The 21615-nt window shown below is 46.1% G+C and overlaps 1 protein-coding gene across 1 annotated transcript in view; it reads right to left on the reverse strand.

The window, feature by feature from the left end:
• Nucleotides 1-16977, reverse strand: part of SEMA6B (semaphorin 6B) — a 91839-nt gene extending 74862 nt beyond the window's left edge. Inside the window, exons 1-4 of the mRNA XM_066574944.1 lie at nucleotides 16854-16977; nucleotides 14453-14573; nucleotides 10629-10686; nucleotides 5104-5166 (exon numbers count right to left, since the gene is read on the reverse strand). Of these exons, the coding sequence (XP_066431041.1) occupies nucleotides 5104-5166; nucleotides 10629-10686; nucleotides 14453-14573; nucleotides 16854-16962 (351 nt within the window). The 5' untranslated portion in view covers nucleotides 16963-16977. The remainder of the gene's footprint in view (nucleotides 1-5103; nucleotides 5167-10628; nucleotides 10687-14452; nucleotides 14574-16853) is intronic.
• Between the last annotated feature and the right edge of the window lie 4638 nt (nucleotides 16978-21615).

The following is a 21615-nucleotide window of genomic DNA, read 5'->3' on the forward strand; positions in this document are numbered from 1 at the left end:
GCAGCATGCAGTGTTGAGGCTCGGTTTGAGGAGCAGAAGGTCTGTAAACTTCACTGGCCAGTCGGGATCTCAATCCCATCGAGCATCTTTGGAACAAACTAGAACACTAAATCCGTGCCCACCCAACGCACCCATCCTCCCCTGCATCACTATCTGAAGCTCTGCTCGAGGAATGGAGGCAAATCAATCCTGAGCTCTATGAGAATTAGGTGGAAAACAGTCTAATATGGTTACTGCAGTCATTGAGACCAAAGGTGCCCCAACACCATACTGAAAAATGGGAACAAAATCCAATGTCATCACCTTCTATGCGTCCCAATACTTTTGTCTATAAAAACATTATTAATCGAGCCTCAAAAGCAAGCTAGTCATTCTAGGGTGATGGTAGGCCATCAGTGAACTCGGACATACAGGGAATATACTGCAATATTCTATCCAATGGAAAAACAAGCCTCCTGCAATAAAAAGGGTGAGAATACAGTAAGTGATTGCATTGTGAATACAGAGGAAGCGGCACGCAGAAATGTTAATAATAGTCCCATATATAAAGGGCTCAGCGATAACGTACCAAGAGACGCAAACATGTAAATGTTACAGGAAACGCGTCAGCTGTATCCTCTTACTAATTCAGACCAGATAGTGAAACCATTTCTATTGACGGAGAAGCTGCGGTATCAGAAGGATCACTGCAGGTCCCAATCAATACTTGTACAATCTGCAGGATGATCGACTGGTTTATATTACAGACCCCTTGGTGTGTCTGCCATCTGCCATGAGGAACATGGAGCGCTTTGGCCAGTTTTTTACGAATACACTCGAAAGCAGGGGCTATGAATATCTGAATACCTCCGACGGACCATCTTGCCCTTCAGACGGCAGGAATCTTCTCGGCAGACATCTCACTACTGACTTTTTTGATCTTTATTTCTATACTCCAGCGTACGCTGAAAGACCTGCTGGATTGTAACTCCCGGACGTTGTCATGGTTTGCCAATATTAAGGTCATTAAAATGAACATCCTACCAAGATTTCTATAGATCTTTCAGAAGTTGCCTATTTCGGTACCAATCTGAAAATCGGTCTGAAGTGCTAGCAAGCCTCGTATCGGCCGAGAAACATTTCTACTGCCCCAAAACAGAAGGAGGTACAGGTTTACCCAACTTTAAGCAGCATCACCAAGTGGTAGTCCTTATGAGAGTGGCGGATCGGTTTTGGTCATTCTCAGTAGGTAGGTATGACTGGAGGTTGATTTATCCCACAGAGCACTCAGGTCAATGCCTTAGAACAATGAGTCCCAAAGCATCACCCACGGTCTCCTGGTCCTCACACATTTCCTTAGCCTTTGGGGCAGAATTATACATGTGAACCGGCCATCGTGAACTTTGGGCCGACTTACACCACTCTCTGACAGTCCTGCAGGTGGAGTTCACTCCTTATTAAGCTGGAATAGGCAGGATGGTACCTTCCTGGCCCAGATGCTTGTGGCTTCGGGAGAGGTTCCTTCTTTGACATTACTTGAGAGCTCTTGTCTGGGGAGGATCTTGTGCTGCTTCTCATATCTGCCTTGTAAATCCTATATAACCTCATCATTAGCTGAACGCTCCGGGCTCCTTGGGGATAAAACTCCCTTTGAGAATGTGTTTTATTGCAGTGATTTCTTCCATTTGTTATCATCAGTACGAAGTCTGTTAAGTGATTCTTTCTCTCCTTCGCAATTAGCCTTCACTTGTGCATGAAAAGACAAATTAAGCACCCAATTCTTTGATAACGAATGGCAAAAAGCACTTATAGTTGCTCAAAAACTAACAACGGCCTGCTTCATAGGAAAAAACTACTAAATCCTCTGAAGGTGGCATCAGCCTCCTGCTCTGCTACATAGAGTGCTTCTTCTCGTGCCGGACCTTTGCTGGAGGTGCTCTTGGGACAATGTTGCATATCTGGTGGGAGTAGCTTCCCATACATCTTCTCTGGTCTAAGCTTACAATCGTACTGGCACACCTCCCCGCAACGCCTTCCATACATCTACTGGACATTGTTCCTGGACCAATTCTCCAAAACAGAAAAGGGGTACTTAGACATTTTGTATCAGCAGTCAGAATGGTCATACTAAGACAGTGGAATCCTACAAATATCCCATCACTTAATGAATGGGGACTGAAAGCCAATCAGCTGATGAGCGTGGAGAATATGATGACTGCGACAATGGACAATATGATGAATTTAGGCGGACCTCGTTTTGGTGGATGGAATGTACTGACAGCAAAGGTGTCGCTATATTACTAACGAACCAGGGTGCAAGAGATGTAGAAAAAAATGATGGATTTTTGAGCGCTTTGCACATACAGGGTCGTGGGTTCGATCCCTGGCATAACCTGTCAACTATGGAGATCTTGCTGATCTCTCCTTTCTTTCTTGGCGCATATACACATCTGTGTACCTATATAAGCATATATGCAAGGCAATGACTCTGTCTCCCTCCTTTAGGCGTGCCCCCCACAGCACTTTCTCTTTCTCACTCTCCCATTTTCTGCTTTTTCTCCTTCTCTACAAGTCTTTGTTCTAGACGAGACGTCTTACTACTTATATATAATATTTAGTGTTCTAGATGATATCGGTCCTGGCATATTCTGAATAGAGTAGGAGGGAGCAGATGGGAGATACGTTTCTCTTGTTTTATGTACTGCTGCGTTACATCTGAAGGACTCTGTCCTATCCTTGTAGATCTCTGGGGTCTTCCCAGCAGCTGTTCTCCTGTGATCGCTGATGGTTCCCCATCTTTGTTATTTATTGTATGCTTGGATAAAACTGCAATAAAACTTTATGAATAAGTTAGGCAGGCGATATTTGGAGTGGTGATGGTGGCGGAGCATGGAACGTGCTGTGCCAAGAATGCTTACTCTGTCTGTGTATTGTACTGCACATGGAGAGTTTTTGAGTTTTCTTCGACACTATGAATTGTTATCTTTTAGAGGACACTATTTTCCTCAGATCAGGGATCTCTCTAAAACACAGATGGGGGTAGAAACATAACATATTGACTTTAGATGGTCCGCTTTGTGTAGGACTGGACGTAGTTTCCTTGATCAGCTGATTCCTGGCACTGCTATCACTGTGGTCACTGCTGGTAGCAGATAGCATTGTCAATATTGCAGTGGCCCGGCTTGGTACTTCAGGCACAGCCTCCATGGAATTTAATGTCCAGTAGGTGGCGGCATGGGAGCTATGCCTGCAGTAATTCAAAAATTACAGAAGGTGGCCATACTTGCTGGTATATTGATACAAAACACAATGGCAGGTATAGACACCACATCCATGCAGTGCCTCCATCTGGTGAATGGGAGCCTATCGGTGCGTCGGAGGATTTTGTTTCAAATTTAAAGGGGTTCCCAAAGTGTGAGGCAGCGGAGTCCATGCATGTGCATCTCTGCTCAATTCACTACAATGGGACCGCTGAGTCTTCTGGTCCACACTTAGGAAACTCCAGGACAGGTCAAGGCTGCATCCTAGATATCAGCTGTCTTAAGACAACCCTTTAAACCCCCACCCCGAGTGCAGGCAGACATTCCCAGACTGCTCTGCTCTCTCACATTTCGTTCTGGCATTTTGTGTCAAAAGAAGATGGCTTCTGAGTATGTTCTATAGTGTCTATGGACTGAGTAATAGAAGATGGTGGCGTCAGCATGACAACAGTTAAACGGGTCGTCTGAGCTAAGGTAAACCCCCGTCAACTGGTCCCGATGCATGGAAATAACAAATGAGCAGTTACTCACCTCTGTCTGTCCCCACATTTGTCCTCCGGCTCCGCTGTCCGCTGTCTGTTTACACGCAGCTGCGACGTCCCATAAACCTGCTGCAGCAGCCAATGACAGCGTTCAGCCATTGGCTGCTGCAGCTTGTTTGTAGACAGGCTCGGCATGGAAAGTGACATCACAGGGAGATCAGAGCCGGCAGCGGAGGACAAACGGGACAGGTGTTTTACTTAACTTGGACAAGCCCTTTAGGCAGAGGGGGTGGGCTGACAGAGGTAAGTGGTACGTGGAACAGTTGTCAAAGCTTGAGCCACAACGGAGGCGGGGCCTGTCCGTGTAATATGTAAATAATATCCATCTACATTAAGGTCATGTTCTACCTGCCTGTGTGATGCTGCATGTCCTAGGGCAAGTGTCACGTCAGCTAAGGTGGAGAATCGTAGAGCAGCGGCCCGTGACAACCGCTAAGTGATGCAGGGGAGGCGCGGTGTGGCTGGGGTGTCACATTAGGTGTCCGAGTGGAAGGGAAACGTGGATTGGTTGCGTTTGTGTGCATCACAGCACTGCACTGTGCCGACCATTACTAGCTTGCTTAGTTGTATGTCAGGGGCCCCCTGAGCCCGAGTGGGCAGTTGGGGGCCCTCCTGAATAAAGAAGCATGTGAAGCCTAGAGCTGCAATGATAATCCCGCCATGGGGGAGAGGATGGATGAGTGACAGGATACATCTGACCTCCGTGGCAGGCACAACAGACCACAGAACAGGATTTGTGTGATGCCTCCTTTGCTCCGAATGATGTCATCCTTTCAATCAAATGACATCACTTCTGGTTTCAGTGGCCATAAAGTCTAGTTTAGTTTTTGTTGTTGCTGTAGGTACTGTGATGGGGATGTGGCAACAATACCAATAAAGCAATTACAGAAGATGGATGCGAGTCCTGGGAACGCAGGGAAGGGATTCAAAACTGGTTCAAAGCTCTCCAAATACTAGACCGCAGTCTCGTGTAGGTACTTGGCGTTTATATACCACATCAATGGAATGGGGCAGTTTGTCTAATAAATAGACAGTGCAAACTTAAACTACGGTCTTTAATGTGTCAGATGTGGATGGTAAATCGGATGTATCTCTGGTCTAACTTTATACCACCTATTAGTTGACTCCGGTTACAACAAAAATTCATCAAAACGTGGCACATCTAGGCCACGCCCCTTTTCAACAAAGCCAAGCCCATTTGTCAGACAAGTTGTCAAAGTGTGCAGATGTATCTAAAACCACAAGGTAAATGTGTTGCAAACCATATAAGACAGTCTTGTAACAATCTGTTTAGTAAGTGAGCCCCCAGTAGGTTCTCCTACCTCCTGCTTTCCTTTCATCCGGCACACATGCATGTCTTGATGGTTGGATTTCCATATGAATTTCTGTGTATAGATCAAAGAGAAACGATTAGAAACATGAAAAAATAGACAACAGAAAACAGCAAACAACCCAGAAAGTCCGAGACAGAAGACTTGTAGCCAGCCTTCCGTGCCCGGAGATCCTGCGGTGCGCCGCGCACTCTCGTCAGCAGAGGATCGTTATATAAAGGGACCGCCGGCTTCAGGAGGTTATCAGGCCGTCATGCAGACACTTCAACACCTACAGTTGGCTCCAGAAATATTGGAACAGTGATGCAAGTTCAGCCTCTACACAGGATCCCAATGCAACAACACCTTCCATATGTGACAAAAGGGAAGACATTGAACCTTAATTCAAGAGGGGGTCAATACATGAATATTTTATACTGAATTGTCGGAAGACAAATATATTTACAGAATGGGAATCCATGAAGGCTCAGAGGTCTCCTCATTCAAAAAAAATCACTCAGGTTAAACAAAAATGAAGCGCCAAGAACTTCAGAAACGGCTGGCAGACACAGAATCTATACTTGTAAGTAATAGCACACCTGAAACATTAGCTGACTGGAAGGAGACCCAGGAGACGCTGAACCATTATACTCTGGAAGCTGTCATCAATACTGGGGAGTGAATACATCAGGAACTCTTTCTGATTATACTCAGCCTGGAGCTGCTGCTGTCCGATCCAACAGAAGTAATACCTGAGATGGAATTCTGGGCATTTTTCCCAACTCTGTAACCCCCTGATTATTTAAATGAATGTCATATTATAAGTCATGTTTAATGTATTTTGACCTTTTTAAAAAAACTAATAAAAACGTTGTTAACGCCATCCAACAGTGTAGTCCTGTGTCGGTAATAGGCGGAGTACACCGAATGAAGACGATCTGGATGCCGCAGCTACTTCAATTGTTGCATAATCACCACAATGGATTGTTACAAAGTCAGTCGCCTCTTCAGAGATCTCACATGGTGCAAGAAGTATCAGACTGGAGACTCACTGTAACTGTAAAGAGGAGGCTGGAGCGGCTTCACCGTATCCCTTGACATAGTACCTCACATTTTGGAGGATGGGAGTCGGTAGAAACGCAGGATGCCGTCAGCTTCGGTAGGGGTACTCGGCTGATGGTCGAGGCTTTAGAGATCCCTAGATTTAAGCCCAACAATTTTCCACACTTTCTCTTATGCGTAAAATCTGGTAACTCTAGAGACATTGTGGGGATTGAGGGATGTACACATTATACTCCTATTTGGGATATCCCCTGGCTACCGGAGCTAAATAAATGAAAGGACTTTGAGATTGGAGGGACAGAGGTATAAAGCAGGACTCTCAGATATTGTCAGGAACGGAAATAAAACCATTCTATCAATTACAAGCTGATTATTTAGCGCATACACGCTGCTATAAATACTTGCACTTGCGTCACGCCTACCAGACAGAATTCATCTCTATGGAAATGAAAATTCACAGTTTTGCATTGGCTGATATTATAGGTACATCCGCCTCTACAGCAGGGAACATATCGCTGGTATATGCTCATCTACAAAGGCATTTAAACAGGCGAAACCCAGTTATGACTAAGAGTAAATGGGGGCAGATATTGGTCCTATAGAGCAGGGGTCTCCAACTCCAGTCCTCAGGGACCCCAACAGGTCATGTCTTCAGGATATCCTATAGTTAGAACCCCTGTGGCAATGTCTGAGGAGCGACAATGATTACATCACCTGTGCGATACTGGGGACATCCTGACAACACGACCTGTTGGATCCCTGAGGACTGGAGTGGGGAACACTGGTCTATAGAGGACTCACAGTGGGATGAAATTTTGCAGAAGACTCCTCAAATATCCTTGAGCGAGTGGCACAGATTATCACAACTATATTATTACACAGAGTATATCGCACTCCTGCGGTTTTACATGATATAGGGGTGAGAAATAATTCTCACGGTTGACGCTGTAAAACCCAAACTGCGGGGCTAAGATATATGATGTGGCGTGGTCCAAAGTGAGACAGATACTGGACAGATACATTCTTTGGTTAATGCTGTATATAAGGTTAGCCTGGATGCCACTCTACTCCTTGGGTATGTAAGTGATTTACCAGTGGAGGAGCAGGAACAAGTAGCAGTAGCAAGGCTCCTATAGATCACGAGGAAGTTGATAACTTAACATTGGTTAGAGGAGACCCCCTACACCAGGAGAATTCAAAAAAAGGTCAATTGACTCCTACTTTGAGAAAACGGACATACCTTGAACATAAAGTGGGATATTAAATAACAGAATAGTATTTAACAAGGAGAAATGCAAAGTCCTACACCTGGGCAAGAAAAAATGAAAAAAGCACATACAGAATAGGAGGAATGGGGCTAAGCAGCAGCACATGTGAAAAAGACTTGGGTATACAGATAGTCCCCGACTTGCGAACATTCGACTTACGAATTTCGCTAGATACGAACTATCTGTCCTGCACAGTAGGATGTAATGCTATGGCATTACATCATGCTGTGCAGGGACCGGAGAGGCTTCTATCAAGCCTGATAGAAGCCTGTCCGGTCACATCGCGGTTGCTGGGCAGCCGGGGGCCTTCTGAAAGGCCCCAGGGCTGTCTATGCAGAGCGCCTATCAAACCGTGCGCTGGATGGGCACTCTGCATAGGCAGCCCTGGGGCCTTTCAGGAGGTCCCCGGCTGCCTAGCAACCACACAGCGTCCCGCGATCTCATCGTGGGACGCTGTACGGGCCCCCTGAACGCCGGGTGCAGGCTGTTTCTTACAGCGGGCACCCGGCGGCTGCAGTTCCGACGAGCCGCGCCGCTCGTCAGAGCTGTTAACACTTTAAATACCGCTGTCAGAGGGGTATTTAAAGTGTTAACAGTTCCGACAAGCGCCACGGCTCGTCGGAACTGCTGCCGCTGGGTGCCCGCTGTAAGAAACAGCCGGCACCCGATGTTGTATGGAGCGGGATCCACCCGCGATCCCCTCCATACAACCATTTGTTCGACTTGCGAACAAAACGGACTTGCGAACGGGCTCCCGGAACGGAACCTGTTCGCAAGTCGGGGACTAACTGTACTAATAGATCATAGACTGAACATGAGTCAACAATGTGATGCAGCAGCCAAAAAGGCAAACACAGTTCTGGGATGTATTAAGAAAAGCATAGAGTCTAGATCACGTGAGGTCATTACCCCCTCTACTCTTGCTTAGTCAGACCTTATCTGGAATACTGGGTCCAGTTCTGGGCACCTCACTTTAAAAAAGACAGACAAACGGGAGCAAGTTCAGAGAAGAGTCACCAAGATGATGAGCGGTCTGCAAATCATGTCCTATGAGGAACGGTTAAAGGATCTGGGAATGTTTAGCTTGCAGAAGAGAAGGCCGAGCGGAGACTTAATAGCTGTCTACAAATATCTGAAGGGCTGTTACAGTACAGAGGGATCAGCCCTATTCTCATCTGCACAAGGAAAGACCAGAAGCAGTGGGATGAAACTGAAAGGGAGGAGACACAGAGTAGATATTAGACAGTAAGGGTGATCAATGAGTGGAACAGGTTGCCACAGGAGGTGGGGAGTTCTCCTTCAATGGAAGTCTTCAAACAAAGACTGGACAGACATCTGTCTGGGATGATTTAGTGATCCTGCACTGAGCAGGGGGTCGGACCAGATGATCCTGGAGGTCCCTTCCAACTCTACCATTTTATGATTGTATGATATAAGTACAGCAAGGTATGGATGAAATGCTCGAGTACTGCTGGTCCGGCACCACTGAACTTAGCAATATTCCACTTGGTTGATTTTTGTGCAGTTATATGGGAATTGGGGATTTAGAGTTGAGGGTCATGATGGGTGCAGAGAACATACCTTACCCCAGAGGTGAATAAAACAGTGAGATGGGCTATACTATGCTTAATTAATTATACTCTGCTAGGCTAACTTCACATCGGCTAGTACAATATTGGGCTGTGAATCATGGCCCGATTTCAAGCTCGCCAACATACGATTTCACTGCAAATGTGAGGCGATCATCTTAAAACTGCCTTGCATGACTTCAGGGAAGTAGCGATCCTCTGACGTGGCTGACAGCCATTGTTTTCAATGGGAGACCTCGCATCACACCGTATACACCTACCACGTGGTGCGATGCTGCAGCTGGCCCAATTGCGAACAATGGGAGATGCGAGAGTGCGCCCAAAGATACAGCGTGCTGCGATTTGTTTCTCGCTTCCCTTTGTTGTGCGATGCAGGAACCAATTCTTGTGTGTATGACCCCATTCAAAAGAATGCAAACATTTTGTGTGATTTTCTCCCCCGTGAGAAGCCGGCCGTGTGACAGTAATTTATGAATTTCCCCTAATTACTCTGCATTGCACTCAGATTGTACAACTGCTAGCTACGTATTGGTGATGAGCGAGGTGTGGTATGATCCCGTACTTACCTAAACCTCTACAAACATTAAGAAGATTGTCTTTAAGGACTGTGGGGACTGTATACTCCCTTCATACGAACACAACTTCAGGAGACGAAGCTTCTATGGACTATTGTCTTGTCTTCTCATAGCTCTGCATGGACTGTCCAGGGGAAAGTGAGAGCAAATTGAGGAGGGGGGGGGGGGGGTTGTATTGTTTACTGTGGTTTGGTTTAAAAATTATAAATATCTTAATAAAAGTCATTTAATTAAAGCAAATTACGAAAACTCTGTCACTGTCCAAATGTTTGTGGACCCAACTGCATATTACAACGGCAACATTCAGTCACCCCATACAGTACATGTGGAGAACCAAACGTAGAACCAGGGAGCACAAGTGTCGTAACTGTGGCAAAGTGCTAAGACACAGATGTACTCGGATCGGAAATGAAACCCATCCCAAGGTGCTTCCAGATCTGCACTCAGGGCTTCCAGATTCCTGTTTGGGGAGCAGAAAAGGGTAATCCCCTGGCCAAACGGGCCCATCTTAGAACGGAACTGAGCAGCGCTGAATGATCCCTACTGACTATAATGGGGTCCGTTCGCTTTCCTCTCAGCTGCCCGACACTCTGCCGGAAAATAAAGTGCTGCATACATCTATTTATCTTCTGGTATTTTTGCGCCCCTCGGCAGCCTCTAGTAAGTGTGGATCAAAAATACAGTCAAAATCTGCACCTCATGTGGATCCTGACCCGGAATCAGCTGCGTATTCACAGCAGATTTTAGTAGTCACATGGCTCCCCCTTACCTCGGGGTACATGGCGCTGTCAGTGCACCCCGACTCCGGCCCCTCTGCAGCCACTAGCGAGAGCACCGAGCCGCTGGTCAGGGGACTTCACTTGAACATCCCTTGATCAGCAGCTCGGTGGTCATGGCAGCGCCATGTATGCCAGGTGAGGGGGACTGATGGGACTACTAAAATCAGACTAAAATTCACTCTTTCGGCAGTATTTCCGCCCTGTGTGAACGTCCTCTTACACGGTTACTCTGTAGTCATTCTAGTTGTGACGTTTTCTACTTACCTTTTGGTACTTCAAATCTAAAGTGTTGGAGTCCAGCAACATCTGATAGAGAGCATCCCTGCAAGTAGAGGTTATCCTATTAACAAGGTATTTACTGAGGGGGGGCTACTATATCCATATACTATATTACTATAGTAGAAACTTTCACTTGGAACACAGAATGGACACTGAAAGGGTGCGCTCTCACGTCACCGATTTGCTGCAGATTTTGGTGCTGATCTGCAGACTTCATCCCTTAATTTGAATTCAATTAAAAGGGTGAAATCTGCTGCAGATCGGCACCAACATTTGCAATAAAATCCGCAAAAAGTGAAGGCACCCAAAGTAAAGTATATCTTCTGTACTGGGCGGTTGCATGCAATCTATTTTCCTTAGAGGCAATGTATCACGTAGATCATGTAGTCACTGACTGACTTCTCAGTATGTAGAAAACAAATATGTTTATAAGTTACAGCTATTTCTTTCGTATTCCTATAACCTGTCATGAAGGCCACCATATTGCAGGTACACACTGTCCCAGGATTTTCTAGACAGTGCAGCAATCAGGAAACTACTAACGACCACTTGTCTATCCGTGAGTGAGTAACATGCTCCGCCCCGATGACATGACAGTGACGTCATTACAAGTTCTATTTCATAGAACTGAGGCCACAGGGGTTTGTAGGGGATGCATAACTCACTCACTTGGGATGACCTACGGATGAAGGACCAGTGATGACGTCACCGTCATGGGATTAGGGGCACAGTATGTACCTCACTCCAGATGATCAGGGGTGGAGCAAGAGTGAGTGAGTTACATGCTTCGCCCCTGATCCCATGATGGTGACGTCATTACAAGTTCTATTCCATAGAACTGAGGCCACAGGGGTTTGTAGGGGATGCATAACTCACTCACTTGGGATGACCTACGGATGAAGGACCTGTGATGATGTCACCGTCATGGGATTAGGGGCACAGCATGTAACGGACTCACGCTAGATGATCAGGGGTGGAGCAAGAGTGAGTGAGTTACATGCTTCGCCCCTGATCCCATGATGGTGACGTCATCAAAGGTCCTGTAAGCACATGCCTGCTGTCCGGCTAGGTGTTGGTTAGTATTCCATACCAACTGAGGCCGCTGGAGTTTGTAGGGGATGGAACACTAACGAACACCTACAGCAGCCATATGCTTACAGGCACTGTCATGATGTCACCGTCACGTAATTAGTTACCTGTGTGGGAGCAGTCTGGGGTCACATGACCAGGGAGGGATCAGTGTGTGCAGGACTCTGCTATGCTGTTTTTCATCCCTGTTGTATGAAGAATGTATGTAGCAGAGCTGTATGTGATTTAGGCCTCAGTCACACGGGCGTTATTTGGTCTGATTTGCAGACGCGCTTGCGATCTGCAGATATATAGACCCAATGCATTCCAATGGCAGCAGGCACATGTCCGTTTTTTAAGCGGATGTGCGATAAATTATAAAACACAACGATTCGCAGAACACACCTATCTGTGTTCTGCACAAATCGGTGTTCTATATATGCGTCATTCAAAAGCTGAGAGCTGCCTCTGATTGGTCCCTGCGCTCAGCCAATTAGAAGCAGCACTCACTCACCCATTCATAAATGGGTGAGTGAGAGCTGCCTCTGATTGGCTGAGGGCAGCCAATCAGAGGCAGCCCATTCAGCAGGCGGGGATTTAAATCCCCACCTGCTGAATACTACACAAAGCAGTTCAGGAGAACTGCTGGCCGGACGCGGCTGAACTCCGGCTGCAGCAAAAAGGTGAGTATACGTGTTTTTTTTTACACATTTTCAGGATGCTTTTCAGGGAAGGGATTATATTTTAAGCCCTTCCCCGAAAATTCATACAGCGCTTGCCGGCTCTATTGCCGGCTCCATTGAATTCAACGGACGAACATTGTTCTCCTCTGCCACAACTGTGGCAGAGGATAGCGGGCAGTGTTCGTCTGATCGGGACGTTTCGCTGAAAACGCTGCTAAGTGCAGTTTTTTCGGCGAATTGTCGGCTTCGGTCACGCGATTTGCGGATGCGCATCCATTATGCGATCCGCAAATCGCGCGAAAAAACGCCCGTGTGACTGAGGCCTTACATGTAGCAGTGCTGTGTGTGTGTAATATGTATGTAATAGAGCTGTATGTGTGACATGCATGTAGCAGAGCTGTGTGGTGCATTGCAGAAACACTGGTGCTATATAATTTCCTAATAAGTACCAATGAGTCTCAGAAAAACCCACATGTATTATATGTACATTGTGCTGAGGATTTCACCCACTTATTGAAAAGGATGAAATCCGCATTGAATATCCTCAACATAAACCAATATACTGCAGATTTGCGATCCGCACCGCATGTCAATCTCCCTGTTGATTCCGCAGCGTGTGGATAAGATTTGTTAGACTCTCATGCACTTTACCACTATAGTAATACGCACATCCATTACAGAATGATCCGCAGCACATCCGTCCCGTATAAAGGACTAATGATAGGATGTAAAGAAAATGTCCCGGTGCTCAACAAAATAATATCTTCAGTTCTGGTGACATTTTCATCTATGGAAGCTCTGAAGCTCGTTAAGGGGTTCTCCAGAACTTTCATTACTGATGACCTTATCCACAGGATAGGTCATCAATAGTTAATAGTCAGGGGTCCCTTACTCAGGATCCCCACCAATCAGCTGATTCACGGAATTGGACAACGCAGGAAGCAGAAAGCGCTGTTTGCATTGCAGTGGCTTGCTTTGGTAGTGCAGGCACAGCTCCCACTGAATTCAATGGGGGCTGTGCCTGCAGTACCAAACCAAATTGTTGCAAAGTTGACAGTGCTATCTGATTCTAGTACTGTCCACATTGATAGCGAGACCAGAGATAAGCCGATTGTCTACAATCCCGTGTGAAGGACTCCTGACGATCAACTATTGATGACATATCTTGAGGATAGTAAAAGTCCTGAAGCACCCCTTTAAAGAGAACAGTGACATTATAAAATAACATATATCTTTAGTCAACTCTCTGGTCCAGGACAAAATGTTGTCAAGGAACCAGAGGGAGGAATGATATAAATGGCCTTCCTTTCTTTGTACCATTGTTCCTCAGATCCTTCGGCTCCATTTTAATCTTCCAAGATGGCTTCTGCAATTTTCTGACTTTTTAATGTAAAATGTGCATTCATAGTGTAGTTGAGGCCCATTTACATGGATCAATGGTCGATCAAAAATTGCTGGAAAGTGGTCGCCTGAGCGATAATCGTTGCGTCCAAAAGCGCGCGCCCATCGTACACTTTTCAGGCTCTGCTAGCTGATCGTTAAATTCAGGCCAACCTAAAAATCGTTGTTTGGCCTTATCAGTAGTTCTATGCGGGTAGTACTGATAGAATTGTTTCCCGTCGGAGAACAAAGGAGCTGAAAGCAGATAAGAGCCTCGGGCTATTAACTGCGTTCAGCTAAGGCTGCATTTGCACACTAATAAGCTATGAAGTAACTGAGTAGCTACTTAATAGTTTATGCAAATAATCGCTCAAAGCTGTCACTCAAACTGTCGTTTCAGCGATCATCGCTCCGTGTAAATGGGCCTTAAGACTACTGATGCACTGCCTCTGCTCGCTGATATGCTGACTCTCTGTTAGCATTAGGTACTTAGAAGATCGTGGCCATCTTGGAAGACGGAAACAAACCCGTAAACCATAAATCTAAGGAATGACGATGCAGGGAAAGGATGTCCGGTAGTAGGACTCCCACCTCTGGTCCTCAGTGAAAGTATAGAAGGATTTTCATCACCTATGAAAATGAAAAGTCTAAAGCCAGCCATTGACACTGTCCTCTTACCTGTCCCCAATGTACAGCGTCCTGTTGACTTTTAGAATTTTTTGAATGTTCAGTTGGTTGCCTTTCTTTGAAGGAGTTCTGTTGGGACCGCTCCCGATAAACACAGGGTATGTGTGAAGTTCTAAAAGATAAGCAAATACTGTAGAATCACAATTTGTACTGACATAGTTTAGGATGTTTAACCCCTTAATGCCACACGTACTTTGGATCCTAAAGACAAGTAATTTTTTTTTGCTTTTGTAATTATGACAGTTCAAGAGCCAGACCATTATTTTCCCATTGTTATAGCCCCAAAAGGGTTTGGTCTTTACAGGACATTGGATTTTTGATGGCATCATTTTTGGCTACATATAACTTATTTAGTAACTTTCTATGAGTTTCTGAGTTTTGTTTAACCCCTTAATGACGCAGACCCTTTTTCTTTTTCCATTTTCGTTTTTTCCTCCCCCTTCAAAAAAATCGTAGCTCCTTTATTTATCCATCGACGTCGCTGTATGAGGGCTTGTTGTTTTTTGTGGGACGAGTTGTATTTTTCAATGGTGCTATTTAAAGTACCATATAATGTACTGCAAAATTTTAAAAAGTGGTGTAAAATGAAAAAAAAACGACATTTCGCCACCTTTTAGTGCGTCTTGCTTCTACGGCGCACAAACGGCAACAAAAGCGACATGATAACTTTATTCTATGGATCGGTACGATTACTATGATACCAAACTTGTATAGGTTTTTTCTTACTATACTACTCTTTTTTTTCAAAGACATTTAATTTTCAATTATTTTCTGCGGTCATTTTGTGCGCGCGATAACTTTTTTATTTTTCCGTCGACGTAGTTGAGCGAGGGCTCATTTTTTGCGGGATGTCCTGTAGTTTCCGCTAGTATCTTGGATGTAATTTGGAATACATACAACTTTTTGATCACTTTTTATTGCGTTTTTTTCTGGGAGACAGGGTAACTAAAAAAGTGCATTTCTGGCGTTCTTAATTTTTTTTTCGTACAACGTTCACCGTGCGGGAAAAATAATGCACTACTTTGATAGATCGGACTTTTACGGACGCGTCGATACCAAATACATATTTTTATTTTATGATTTTGATTTTTTAATAATAGATATGGCAAAAGGGGGGGGTGATTTAAACTTTTATAACTTTTTTTTTTTACAATTAAAAAAACTTTATTGATTTTTTTTTTTTTTACTTCACTTTGAAGTCCCCCCGGGGGATGCTTTGATCGCTCCTGCAGTATGACGTAATGCTATAGCATTACGTCATACTGCAATTTAACAGGCAGTCTATCAAGCCACCCCTTTCATTAGGCCCCCAGCTGCCATGACACCTGCACGGCTCCCCCGATCTCAGAATTGACGGCGCCATTTAAATGGTTAATAGCCGCGATCGGCCGAAGGGCCGGTTGTGGCTATTGCCTGCGGGTGTCAGCTGTTATAAACAGCTGACGCCCGCACTGTATGAAGAGAGGTTGCCACGGTGTCCGCGTGTACCTGCCATTCTGTTTCTTCCTCTGTACTGCAGACAGTCCGCATGGCTCGCCGTTGGACATGCACAGTAAACATTGTTTTTTTAAACTCCTGCTTTTCGTGTGGAATTCGCGACCGATCCGCAATGTCCACACCAAATATGTATTTTTCTTTGATTATTTAGATAATTTGATTATAAATATGGCAAAAGGGTTTTTTTTTAAAAACGTTTATTACTTTTAAATTTTTTTTAATAATTCGTAAAAAACTTTATTGATCTTGTTTTTACTTTTTCTTTTAGTCCCCAGAGGGAAGAACAACCAGCAATGCTTTGATCGCTGCTGCAGTATGGTGTAATGCCATAGCATTACATCATACTGCAATCTAACAGGCAGTCTATCAGGCCACCCCATGGGGATGGCTTGATAGGCATACTACCAAGACAGCCCTGGGGCCTTTAAGAAGGCTCCCGGCTGCCATGACACCTGCACGGCTCCTTGTGATCTCATCTCAAAAATTGACAGCGGCATTTAAAGGGTTAATAGTACTGATCAGCTACGCGGCTGATTACAGCTATTGCCCGCAGGTGTCAGCTGTGATACACGGCTGACGCCCGCGCTGTATGAAGAGAGATTGCTCCATGTTCTCTCTTTATACCTAGACTGCCGAAAAGGTGTATCGACGGTCGTTATGGGGTTAAATACTAAAAGGTTAAAGACTGGGATCTAAGGTTTCTAGCTGAGCTCACACTATAGGCTTTCGATGAAGCGCCGTAAAAAGGCGTTTGTATTGGAATTAGGCTCCTTGGTGACCTTTGTTAAAAAAATGTATTGGCGGTCACTAAGGGGTTAAGTTCTTAAATAATACATAGCATTGTACTGATAAAGGGAAATAAAATTAAAAAATACATGCTTGGGAATGAACTTACCTTCAACCCCAACTGTAATAATTGGTCCCGCCTCTTCTGGAAATGAAGAAACCCCCAGATTTCTTGTTATCACGAAACAAAAGCACAAAAGCCCAGCGTGGAGGAGCATGGTATATAAAACAAATATCGTCTGCAAAAACAAAGAAAACATTCATCGTCAGAGACAGATATGTAATCTGGAGATATTACCCCGTCCACCTACCTACCATCTGTGGGTATATATATATACTAACTTTGTATCATTAGAATAATTGAAGATCACATCCAAATAGATCCAACAAAGCAGTTTACTCGTTAGCACACATGCAGCCATTACTAAATAACATAGAGTCCGCCCATGGTCTACGAGGGGGCAGGATCACAGGCACCTTCTCTAATACTTGGTCGCGTCTCCAAACCATCCCCACGTATCCCTCCAGCCATCGGTGAGCTCCTTGCAGCCGTCTGTTCTTCCAAGCTCTCCAGAGATGGCCCGTTGCCTTCTGAACCCTTTGTGTCTACTTTTGGATGTGCTTTGGGCCATGATTCTGCTGTAGGACCCCTTTGGTTTGCCATAAACTTAGTTTTCTTACATTTTACTCTAAAATCTTCTGATAATTCTCTGATTTCAATGTGCATAAAACACGTTCATGAAGAGCTCTAGTTTGGCTTCATCTCCCCAGAGAACGTTTCCCCATTGTGGTCTCCCTATGTAACCTTTGCAGAGTTTAGTGCCCCTATTTTAGGTCTGCCTGTGGGCAGTGGGCTCCTCCATGGTTTTGTTTAATATGGGCATATGCTTCGAGTTGAATCAAGCGTTGCTGAAGTCCCAGGCTTAGCGTGACGTTGGTAGGAGGTTGTCGGCGGCGCTGTCACAGGCGGATGGTAGGTAGCGCGCAGCAGCTGACAGGCGGAGGCAGCTTGTTGTAGTAGTACAGAAACATAAATAATAGATCATACAGCACAATACACGGCCCTCCGTAGGAGGGGATGTATACTTCACTGTTACATTAATAACATCCTTCTTAAAGGAACACAAATTTCCATTCTGTCACAATTTGCACAAAGTGACAGCAACATTGGCTTCACCATATGTAGCCGGTCTATACAAAACGCGTCAGCTCACTATCTGCTAGAAATGAGCGAGCATACTCGCTAAGGCAAACTACTCGAGCGAGTAGTGTCTTATGCGAGTACCTGCCCGCACGTCTCTAAAGATTCGGCTGCCGGCGGGGAGATCTCTCTCTCTCCCCCCCCCCCCCCCCCCCCCCCGTCTCCCCCTGCTCACCTGTCACCCACGCCGGCAGCCGAATCTTTAGAGACGAGCAGGCAGGTACTCGAATAAGGCACTACTCGCTTGAGTAGTTTGCCTTAGGGAGTATGCTCGCTCATCTCTACTAACTACTATCACACAGGGCTCTATACATTCCCTATCTCACTTGAAGGAGTCTCTCGATCCATGCACAGAAGCCTTTCACCAAGCTACCGCTACAAGTGTCAATACTGAGGCTACAGACATAGGGCTCTTTCCCGCAAGCGTATATCGGCCGATATGCGCTGTGATCTGATGCACTGGATTCCAATGATTCCCATGATGTAAAAACACCTGGCCAAGCCGATATAGTGCCAGGCGTTTTTACGTCGGGCCCAAAGGATGGTCCTGGAACTATCTTTTGGGCCGGAGTACATCGGCCGCTGCATGGGCTCCTATGGTAGCCCATAGCAGCGGCCGTAGGTGGGAGGGAGTTTAGCAGCTCACCTCTCGTCTCCTCCCCACTTGTTCTGTACAAAAGAAGGGGCGGGTCTTGGGCGGAGCTAACGTGCCGCTCCATGCCGACCCCTCCCATTCATGGCTATGGACAAAGGGCGGAGCTAAGCGTCCGCCCTCTCCTCACCCCTTGGCTATAGCCATCAATGAAAGGAGGTGGGGTGGACCAGCGCTTAGCTCCGCCCCAGTCCTGCCCCCTCCCATTGCAAAGAACGAGCAAGGAGGAGACGAGAGGTGAGCCTGCGATGGGGAGGGAGGGAAAATGGGCAATGGCCTGGTGAGCTCGGCGCATATGTGCCAGCCTTACTAGGCCGTATGAAAGGGCACACAAACGTTTGATTTGTGCGGCCGTTCACCAGTTTTTTCTCCCCCAACGTAGCGTATATTGGCCAGCTGTGAAAACGGCGGCCGATATGCGCTTGTGGGAAAAAAAGCCATAGCCTTACTTCCCAGAATAAATTTAACATACCAGCCAACTGCAACGAGGCGAGAGAGACAATTTTGACGCGCTGCATCACTGATTAAATGGACAGCCTTGTCGCCGACCGTTACCAGCCCTATATACACTTTATATTTCTCTCGTATTCCGAGCTTAGAGGTGTTCAGCACATCCCTGGCTAAATCTTAGATTCTACACCGAATCCCGTTGCTTGCTATTCACCCCTCCTTGGATTCCCGCCCCGTACCTTGCTGCAACATTACTAAACAGAAGACCAGTTACAGATCACGCTAACCACTATGTAATCCGCTTGCTTCTCGCCTGAACCCCTAGGCTAAGCCTTGCACTAAAAAGGTCACTATTTACACAAACAATTTTCAGCTGGTCCTGGAAAGTTCTGAGAACTCCCTTTATGGGCAATCAGCCAATCAGCATAGAGCTTAAGGTCCTGACAGCTCACTGCACCACAACAAAGCTCAATTAAATCATGTGACCTCCCTGCAAGGTCCTGCAGACATATATACACTATACCCATGTAGAAGCAGGCATCGCATTGGGTTAACCTCTTACAGTTTCTTTGCCACATCTTCAACCAATTTTCACCGGGTTCTGTCATCGTTTTTTTAGACACTTCCATGAGTAGCAAACCTCTGGATAACATTTTGAGGTGTTGCAGCCCGGATGTCAAGGTCTTTGGACCCTTCAGACAGCTAATTAAAGTCATGTGAGCACAGGACAACACAAGTGGGATTTCCCATTAATCACAAGTTAGTGTGATTTTGTCTTTTATGCTATTATTTATGTCCTGGCACGGTTTTCAATTTGGTATCCTTTTATCCTGTAAAATAACTAGATTTTGTAAGAACTTACCGTAAAATCTCTTTCTCGTCCTGTTCATTGGGGGACACAGCTCTGAGCTTGGGGTATAGCTTCTGCCACTAGGAGGCGACACTAAGCATAAAAGTGTTAACTCCTCCCACTAGCTATACTCCCCCTGCAAGCACCTTGCTAGCTCAGTTTGTATGCAGGCAGTAGGATATGACAATAATAGATAATAAATAACCATACTCACGAAGTGTAACTCCTTCCAACACTGTGTGCGACTGCACCGAGGACCCTCCAACTAAGGAGTATACGTAACAGTCCTAATACCACACTGGGTGGGTGCTGTGTCCCCCAATGAACAAGACGAGAAAGAGATTTTATGGTAAGTTCTTACAAATCTAGTTTTCTCGTCTGTATCATTGGGGGACACAGCTCTGACCTTGGGACGTTCTAGAGCAGTACCCAAGGGGGCGGGAAGATATAAGAAGCCGCATGTGTAAAGAAGCAATCAGCGCTTTAACTGCGACTAGCATTAATGGATGCCTAGGCATCCAGCATGCTCAGAGACGGAGCATAAAGGGGTCCGAGTAACAATCCCATCCATCCTCTGGGAGGAAAAAAGGGGGCTCCTGATGAAGAGCTTCCGAAGAGGCACCCGCCGTCCGAGTAATATGAGCCATAACACGGCCTGAGAATATAACTTTCCTGGCACTGTTATCTTGTACTGTAGCAAGCCGGTGCAAGGAATCTTGGAAAAGCAGGAATCCACTCAGAGTTGCCTGGATTACCAGCAGCGAGCCAGCACAACTGAAGAATGCTACCCGAGAGAGATACTCGTCAGACCGAGCCCACCAGAGCGTTCCTCGGGGCGAGGCACTACCGAGAATGGTGTTCATCGAATACTTCACTGAAGGGATCCCGATAACCGCGGCAGCGGGAGAATATACAACAGGGCGATACTGACCGTCTCCGGATGACAACCTTCGGTACAAAATCGTCATCCAAACCAAAGGGTGAGGATGGAAGCGGGTAGATTCCAGACACCAATGGAGAAACCACTTGTTGCGATTCACAAACGCTTCCCTGTGTTGCCTAAGGCTGGAAGGCCTGCGGCGGGACGTTTCCAGTTCAATTTCTTGGAGAAGTCGTATATGCAGCTGACTACCACCAGAATGTGGGTGGGATCTAGACCCCCCAGGCCGCTTAGCTGAAGTGCAGCATGACCCTGATGCTGCGTATCCCGACAACCCCCATCCGTGACGTCGGCTGTTTGATCTGAACAGATCCTTCCGCTCAGTGATCCTGAGGCAATGTCCACTCCACTTCTGCTGCATGAAACCATGGGCTTCCGAAGAAGTCTATCCCCTGGCATGGCGACTGACTGGATAGTCAACTAGGGCTGGCCCTGTACTGGGATTCATTGCAACCGCCCGAATCCACTAGGCACAAAAGGGTTAGCTGCACAGCAAGGCCGCAAGGGTACCCCGGTACAGGACGCTCGCTGGTCCTTTTGGGGAAACAGCAGTAGAGAGGGACGAACCCTAAGATTTTACCGACAGTACAAGTCGTCTCCTGCAAGCAATAATGCATGGAGAACAATGCAGGAGGATCGCCGCGAACTTCTTGATCCGCCCGCCTTGACTCCCTTGAACATGTTAACTTCCCTCTACAATTTGTGTCGCAAGGGAATCGGATGAACTGGTTTTGCTGAGGATCAGCGCCCTACATCTGATCCGCAATTAGAGACTGCT

This window comes from Eleutherodactylus coqui, chromosome 7 (assembly GCF_035609145.1).
Source record: "Eleutherodactylus coqui strain aEleCoq1 chromosome 7, aEleCoq1.hap1, whole genome shotgun sequence".
Lineage (NCBI taxonomy): Eukaryota > Metazoa > Chordata > Amphibia > Anura > Eleutherodactylidae > Eleutherodactylus > Eleutherodactylus coqui.